Raw genomic sequence first — 8,912 nt, 5'->3', positions numbered from 1 at the left:
TTTAAACGCATAAAAAAAGGACCAACATATAAAATTTTTGAAATAAATAGAAATATCTAATTGTAATATAGACATAAAAGGGGTGTGGATCACAATAATGATTAAAATGAAGGATATTTTTGTATGTAAAATAATTTTGTAGTAGTAAAAGTTTTAAAATCGTTCTATGAAACGTCTCAACTGTCAAAATTATGATCAAAACTAAATTTATACATTAAATAGTGATAAAATGCACTCATGCATTATAAAAAAGTTAAAAAGAATAATAAAGAACCTTTTAATAACGTCAGATATCAATTAATAAGCAAATTTGGAAAAATTTCAGAATTTTGATAAGTTATCGACGGATGGTAAAGGAATTTCTCATATAAAGGAGTAACATGCAGTAAATTCTGTATAAAATTAAAATATGGCATACCTAGAGTCAATATTTATGAGTGGAATTAAACCTGAACCATTCTAAAGAGTTTCATGAGTGTTTCAAAATGACATATCTATATTATCGTAAGAATTTGTAAAGTTCTAGTTTTAAAAGTGTTGTAGAACTGCAAAATAGCTTGTGCAGTGTAAAATACCTTTCTAACATCAAAAACTGTATTGAGATTCCAACCCAAGGTCGAATTTGTGTGTAAACTTTAATAAACTTTAAAAGTTCTCGATAAATCGATGAACCTAAAATTTTTCAATCGTTGGTTTCAAAAATCAGTAAAGAATTGTTAGTAAAGTGAAAAAAGAAAATATTAAAGACAATGTAGAAAGTCGGTATTTTGAAAATAAAAATTCTCAAAAGTTTCGTTTAACATTTCCATAGTAACATTTCTTTTGTTTTCACTTTAATAAAAACAAAAATCGAGCTCAAAGTAGTTAAGCCTATATCAGATAATGCAATTTTGTTGCAGGGATTTGGTTGCTCTATTCCGTGCAACAAAATTGCAGGGATTCTAGTTACTTTTATGAAGATTTGTTTATTACCAACCTGTATTTTAAAGTTGGTAGACCTGTGGAAAAATGAATACAAGTGTGATTTACATTTATTTGGTTATGTTTTGTGGTTGCGGACTTTTACGTTCTACGTTTTAAAAAATTTTATTAGCGTCTTTATTTCTGTCGTCATTAAGTTTTTTGGATTGAATAATGGCCCCAAAAATCAGGGTTGCCAATCTGTGGGTAATTCCCCAAAACGTGGGGAATTTCATTGAGTGTGGGTTTTTTTGTGGGGAATTGTTTTTCCTGGAGATTTTGTGGGGAATATTTATTTTATTAGGGAAGTAACTTTATATTACGTTGTAGGTGGCTAGCCTACTCTACGCGAAGATAATAGAGGATAGATATAATACTCTCGTAGTAACACAGGGGGGCTTTCGTTTTGGTAAAAATAGTACCTATTAGCAACTAATGTCAGTTCAGAGTAACTCTAAGTTGCTATTAGCTACTAATAGCTACTATTTTTGCCAAATCGAAAGACCCTCAGATGGCCTTTCGATTTGGCAAAAATAGTAGCTAACAGCAGCTAATAGAAGCTTAGAGTTATTCTGAACTGATTTTAGTTGATATTGGGTACTATTTTTGCCAAAACGAAAGCATCCAGGACAGCCGTCATCGTCAGTCCGTCCGTCTCATTAATTAATATGTGCCTTCTTGTTCCTTGTGACCTTCTGCTATGCTATGAGTACGCGCCATTATTCCATGGCTAGAAATTGGCCTCAATGATTTGGGATCGAGGGGGATTATCCCTTTTTATCTTGCCTCATCTCGTGTAGGCCTGGACAGCCTTCGTAGGTGGGCCCCATCCGTCGTCTACCCCGACCGGAAATGCGGCCGGTGTAGGCGCTTTGTGGGACCTCCTTTTGTCCTGTGGGCCCCGCCGGCTAGGGCCCTTTCTTCTGGCGCTCTTCTTGCTTCGCCGGCTCGTCTGTGTAAACCCCGGGGGTAGTGTCATGTTTATGGTTGGGTAGGATAGTGCGTCTATGCAGCCTGGGATGCGCTTTGCTAAGGTGGCCCTTAGGCTAGCGCGGGTGCTATGAGTAGCGCAGTTAACATTATTTTTATGTTTTTTTAAAGATTACGTCGATACAGATCATTTTTATGGTCAATTAATGACATCAGTCTTCAGAGAAACAAAAATAATGTTAAATCAAATCGAATATCAAAATAAGTGACCTTATGACAAAACGCATTAAAGAATCTACCAAAAGGGCTGAACTTAAATTATGTGGATTACTGGAGTTAATAACTTGCCATTTCAATTAAGCATGGCATTTTAAAACGAATAAAAAAATCGTATAGATCCTTTGTTTAATTGTAATTCTTGTTTGAAATCTAATAAAGATCGATTATTTATTTTATATGTGCCGCTCTGTAGAAAATTGTATTGTGGGTATTTGTGGGTAATGACGAATCCTGTAACGGGTATTTCATCCGGGAACCATTGGCAACTCTGCCAAAAATAGACTGGTCTCGCGAAGCAACAAAATGGTTGATTGAACTCTATGAAAGTCATCCTTATTTATATAAAACTACTCACGCTGATTATAAAAATAAAACGAAGAGGGTAGCAACTATTAAATTGATAAAAAATGCATTAGAAGAAAGCAAGTTAATAGAAAATGTCACAGAGGAAGAAGTAAATAGAAAAATCCATGGCTTGAGATCTCAATATTTTAAGGTAAATCAATAGTTTCACTGTTCCCTTTTTTTTAATATGGCTATTTATTTTAGGAACTCGCAAAACTTAAAGCAAGTTATACAAGTGGAAGTGGTACAGATGACATATATCTACCTAAATTATGGAGTTATCAGTTATTATCTTTTTTGAAGGGCTCTGCCCCGGTAAGGGAGTCGACATCCAATTTAGATGAAAATACAGAGATTACTGAAGATGACCCTCAAAAAGACCAAGAAAACAGTGACATAGTATTTGATGGCTTCGTAGAAGATCTGGATAATTTTCAGTATGAAATTGATTCGTCAGCTACCCCATCAACATCACGGCCATCGACAGCAGTGCGAAGAAAACGTCGCTGTACATTACAAACGAAAGCTATGTCTATAATAGAACATGCATCAGAAGTATTAGCATCTACAGAATTAGGCAAAATTAAAAACCCTCATATTTTACGGGAAACAAAAAGACACATATTTAATTTAGTAATAGATGCCCAAGACAATGATTCGAATTAAAGTTTTATGATTACATGATTTGTAAATGTAAATTCAAATAAATATCTATGAAATAAAGCAAGAATAACTTTTATATCTTAGGTTAATATGGCTGACTTCATTTTTTATTACTAATGATAGGTATTTATAATAAGCCATAGTAATGTAGGTTGATTCTCAGGACTTTCCAAGATTAGTACTATCGTTTTAATGTTACTAACACTGCTTATCATAGTCAAAAACAAGCTCCTATGTTCTGCAACAAACATATACAACACTCGTGGTAATTATAATCTACGACTAGTCAAAAGAAACACTTCTCCAAGTAATAGTTGTACAAACTAGAATTTTATTATAATTAACTGGGTATTTTAAAGCAATCATTTTTTCAAATTATAACAGGTACGAGGGGCAAGTGGGGATCAGTAACATACAACAAACTTCATAAATAAAATTTCTATTCAAAATTAATTTATAACAAGCTACGTTAAGTCATTTTGCCATGGTACTTGGCCTTCGTTCACTACATAATTCATAAACTCTTGGCTAAAATCGATGGCATGCCTCATTGGCCTATTTCCACCCTGTTGGCTTAAACCATAACGAAAAGTAAAACGTCGATCTATTCCAGCATTATCTTCCCCCTCGCAGGGCAATGGACAGTTTACTCTTAAAAAATTATGAAGAACACAACAAGTCAGTGTAATTAGTTCAACTTTTGCAGGTGACAAATTCATAACAGTTAATAAAACTCTCCATTTATTACTTATTATGCCAAAGGCATTTTCAACTACTCTACGACAGCGACTCAATCTATAATTTAATAGCCTCTGTGGCCATGTCATATTGCGAAATGGAAATGGTTTTAAAATGTTTCTAGATAAAGGAAATGCTGCATCGGCTACTAAAACAAATGGCACATTCATTGTTCTTCCTGGTAACGGGCGTTCAGCTGGGAAGTTTAATCTATTGTTGGATATAGCAGCAGATAATGTACTTCTTTGGAATACTCCACCATCTGATATTCTGTCATTTGTTCCACAATCAACATATAAAAATTTATAGTCTGCATCCACCACTGCCAACAACACAATACTGTGTTGTTGCTTATAATTATAATATGCAGATCCAGCACTACGTGGGGCTCGAAATATTATGTGCTTCCCGTCCATAGCACCTAAGACATTTGGAAGATTCCATTTTTCATAAAATTCTTGGGATATGTTTAGCCACTGAGCTGCAGTATTAGGGACCTAAAGAAACAGTCACAGTAATAGTGATTTATTGATATTTTGTTTTCACTCACCTTTAAGTAATCCTTCTTTAAATTATTATAAATAGCTTTAGTCACTACAGGAATAAATTCAGATATAGTAGACTGACCAACTCTAAATGTGTAATGTAAACTTTGATATGATTCTCCTGTGGCTAAAAATCTTAAAGTTATTGTTAATCTATCAGAAGCACTCAAAGATTCTCTCATATGTGTGCTTTGAACTTGGATATCATTTTTTACTAAACTTAAAAGTTTTTCATATGTCGGTTTATCCATTCTAAGATAATTTTTAAAACTACCCAAAACTTTGCATACTTGAAATTCTTCATTAACCAGGTTTAAACAGCCTTGAGAGCGTTTTAAAATCCACGGTCGAACCCACCATCGTCTTGATATTATGGCTGTTGTTAGTAACACTGTTGAAGCCGCTATTAAAGCTATACAGCAATTTATTTTAGAAGTTTCATCCATAACAATGTTTTGTTTGAATCTTAAATTAAAAGTAGTAGGTAGTTTATAATGCGCAGTTGGTAACACTTCTACAAACTAAATAAAATGCAGCAATTCTGTCCCATTGTGTAATAATAAGCATGCAATTTTACTCCCACAACAAAATCCCCGCAATTTTGTCGCCGCAACAAAATTGCATTGTCTGATACAGGCTTTAGTCTCTCATAAATCTTCAAAGCAGTAACATGGTCAGTTTAGCACCTAAAATAACAATTGAATATCAATAATAATCAATAAAGTTGTGAAAATTACCTATCCAGCCATCTGAAACGTGAAACGTATCATACGTCATAACCACACAACGTCCATAAATGGTTAAAATCCCGAAAAGTTTATAATCATCAGTAGTAATAAACATAAAGTTCGACACTATAATTTGAACTAGTTAAAAGGTAGTGAAATAAAGTGGAAAAATCAAAAAGTGTAGTGCAGTGTCGGCTGGTAACATCATAGTGGATTGCAGTCAGAACGAGTTTTTGGACGTCAACGCGGAATTATCTACGACCTCTATCAACAAATGGACCTATCGCATTTCCAGAGTTGAGGAAGAAACCACTATAACGGCACAGCGCATTGTGAGTTGTATACACATTAAAATTTGGCCAAATTGCAATTACAAACATTAAGAGCTCTTTCACACGGGGATACTGTATGCGAGATACGCGTATCTCGCATACAGCAAATGCATGCGCTCGTATGGAGCTGTTCACACGTGCCTCAGCGGCGCCGGCGGATACAGTATCCGGATTCACAATTTCTTAATTCCAAATCTCCAGCCGCCGGCGACTGAATGCGTATCTGAGATACAGATTTTACATTACGCTATATGTGCCTGTTCAGACACGCATACTTTTTTAAGAGTATACGCGGTACATCATAGGCGGGTGGTGGCAGTCGTAAACAAGAATCGACATGGAGCACACGGTTTTCGACAATGAAAAGTTTATAAGCTTAATTGAGCCAAATTCATGTCTATGGGACACTTCCCACAAAGATTTTTCTAATAGAAATAAAAAACAGCAGTGCTGGGTGGAAGTCAGTAAAGATATGCATCCAAACTATGATGAACTGACATCAGTGCAGCAGAATGAATATGGTAAGTATTTATTATATTAATGTAATTACAGATTTCTTACATACATGTCAAGCATAAAAATTTTGCCACGGCAAAACATTCGTAGTCATGAAATAATCAGCAAAATAGTCTCGAATAGCATTAGCTGACCTTGCACTGTTCGATATCATCCCATTAACATTGTCATAGAGTCCTTCGTAGGACAAGGTATCTTCATGTCTGTATCCGTCCCGTACACGTACGAAATTGTGGAGTACAGTGCAAGCTTTTACTATATCCTCTGCAAATTCTATTGACACATTGAGTGGTCTGTGGAATATTCTCCATTTGTTGGATAAAATCCCAAAAGTGCATTCAATGTATCTCCTTGCCCGGGATAATCTATAATTATGTATCCTTTTTGTTAGTGACAAAATTTGTCCGCCGTATGGGCGCATTACATGAAAAGATAGTCCAAATGCTTCATCACCAATCTATAATTATGTATCCTTTTTGTTAGTGACAAAATTTGTCCGCCGTATGGGCGCATTACATGAAAAGATAGTCCAAATGCTTCATCACCAATTATAACATATGGAATTTTGATGTCGTTTCTACCTGGCAAAAAATCTGGATCTGGGGTGGCTAGCTTGTCATTGCTTAATTTGTTATAAAAATCTGAATTTTTGAAAATGGATGATGGAAAATGGAATCACTGTTTTTCCCATAATCCCCAACATCTACATATGTGAAACAGTAATTGGAGTCACACATAGCCAGAAGTTGTACTGAAAAATAATGTTTATAATTATAGTATAAAGATCTAGCCATTTTTCTCTTGTGGGAATTGGTATATACTATTCTTTCATGACTGCCCAAATTTGTTGACATGTTTTTTGTATTCACTTGCAGTTGATATTCCAACTCTGTAGGTATAGTATAATGTAGATCAGTAATTGAGCAACCAGTCGCGAGATACCTGAAAATAAAAATTGAATAATATATGCTTATTCTAGTTTTTTTTTAGGAATAGATGTACAGAAAAAATGGAAGAATCTGAGAAACTCTTTTGCGCGTGAACTGGTGAAAAGGAAAACATTAAAAAGTGGATCTGCTGTAACTTGGAAGACCTATGTGTTTTTTGAAAAGTTGTCATTTTTGATGAGATGCGCTTCGCATAAAGAGTATGAAAAATCAATTTTGTAGGACAAAAATTAATAAACTTAATATGTTGGTATTTTTTCAGAACAACTTCCAATTTTAATGAGGAAACGCAACAGCCGCCAGATCCATCATTGGAAGAAGACGATGCTATTGCTACTACATCATCTGAACCGTTGCGCAAGAAAATAAGGCTTTCTTCAAAAAAAGATTCTGACGCCCAAATTGCGGAACTATTGAAGGAAAGCATTAATCGACGAGAGCTAAATGAGAAAAAGTTGGACCAAGACGAAGACAGACACTTTCTTCTTTCCCTGCTTGGAGATTTGAAAAGAGTGCCCATCGAAAAAAGGATGGATGTTAAATTAGCAATAATCCAATCAATAAAAACAGCAATGTTACCCACTCAACCTGGCTTTAGTTCATATATCACTCACAATCCTGCACATCATTCAACTTCTTTCACTAATCCACAAATGCATTCTGCCAGTACATCACAATATTCATAAATATTACAACCGAGTCCTCATCATTTTAAAACACATGCACCACCCGATGCCAGTCCAAGTCCTCTGAGTAATGTGTGCTCTCCTCATTCGCAATACTCATTTGCTTCAACTGACGGCTCTTTAATAGATTTACTAACCCAATATCCCGATGACAGTCACTAATAATTGGTGTCAATGGAATATAAATTATTGTTACATAATAATATAACCAAAATAAATACCAATTAAAGAAAACTTAAAATACATAAGTTTAGTATTTTTTCTTTATTATCTATTTTAGATTTACTAACCCAATATCCCGATGACAGTCTAAAATCTGATGTCAATAGAATATAAATTATTGTTACATAATAATATAACCAAAATAAATACCTATTAAAGAAAACTTAAAATACATAAGTTTAGTATTTTTTCTTTATTATCTATTTTAGATTTACTAACCCAATATCCCGATGACAGTCACTAATCTGATATCAATAGAATATAAATTATTCTTACATAATATAACCAAAATAAATACCTACCTAATCAAGAAAACTTAGAATAAATAAGTATTTTTTCTTACCTTAAGGTTATTGCCAATCGTTCTCTTGGTGTAATGCTTTTACGCATGGCAGTGTCTTTTTTTACTAATTTACATTCTAAATTAGCATGCAGCTCTTCAAACGATTGAATGGACATTCGAAAATAATTGAAAAACTTTGATGATGGGTCTTGCTCTAGATCTGCATAGATTAAGGTGAAAGCTCCCTTGGCTTCTCTTATTTCCACAATTGGATGAACCCACATAGTCCTTCTCCTTTCATTTTTTCTGATTAAATACCACATCATTATGCATTCTTCCACGTCCATACGTACTGCACTGCAACTGACAACTGATTCAAGCAGGGCAACTCAGCGGTATCCCATACAGCAGCCGTTATAATTTTAAACCGCGATTCTGTATCTCGCATACTATATCTCGGATACAGTATCCTCGTCTGAAAGAGCTCTAAACTGGAATATTAAAGACATAAATTTAAAATTTAATCGTATATGCTTATAACGTAAAACCAAAATTTGCACGTTATCAAATCTTGACATTAAGAGGAGGAATTTTATGTAATTGTTTTATTTAGCCTAAGGATAAAATTTTGTCAATTATAAAGTTACGATCAACAAAAATTGTAATACCTATACTCATACTGAAATTTTAAAACATATTTCATTTTAAATTGCTTTAAGCAAATCAAACAAAATAAAA

At 34.1% G+C, this 8,912-nt stretch overlaps 1 protein-coding gene across 1 annotated transcript; it reads right to left on the bottom strand.

Annotated features, from left to right (window-relative positions):
* Window positions 1-3,641: 3,641 nt before the first annotated feature.
* Window positions 3,642-8,702, bottom strand: LOC108907046 (protein ALP1-like). The gene is made up of 3 exons (XM_018710561.2): window positions 8,235-8,702; window positions 4,466-4,595; window positions 3,642-4,412 (listed from the first exon to the last, which is right to left on the bottom strand). The coding sequence occupies exons 1-3, from the start codon at window positions 8,519-8,521 to the stop codon at window positions 3,642-3,644; spliced, it is 1,188 nt and encodes a 395-aa protein (XP_018566077.1). The 5' UTR covers window positions 8,522-8,702.
* Window positions 8,703-8,912: the final 210 nt, after the last annotated feature.

The sequence above is a fragment of the Anoplophora glabripennis genome, unplaced genomic scaffold, assembly GCF_000390285.2.
Source record: "Anoplophora glabripennis isolate ALB-LARVAE unplaced genomic scaffold, Agla_2.0 scaffold261, whole genome shotgun sequence".
Classification (NCBI taxonomy): domain Eukaryota; kingdom Metazoa; phylum Arthropoda; class Insecta; order Coleoptera; family Cerambycidae; genus Anoplophora; species Anoplophora glabripennis.
The sequence above is the reverse complement of the archived record's forward strand: the minus strand, read 5'-3'. Positions and strand labels throughout refer to the sequence as shown.

Bases quoted from the DNA above. Each gene is read 5' to 3' on its own strand.
- LOC108907046 (XM_018710561.2), bottom strand. From the start codon at position 8,521: ATGGACGTGGAAGAATGCATAATGATGTGGTATTTAATCAGAAAAAAT. The intron at 4,596-8,234 runs GTAAGAAAAAAT...AATAACTTTAAG, and splicing joins CGATTGGCAATAACCTTAAG to ATTTTTAGCCACAGGAGAAT. The intron at 4,413-4,465 runs GTGAGTGAAAAC...CTGTTTCTTTAG, and splicing joins TAAAGAAGGATTACTTAAAG to GTCCCTAATACTGCAGCTCA.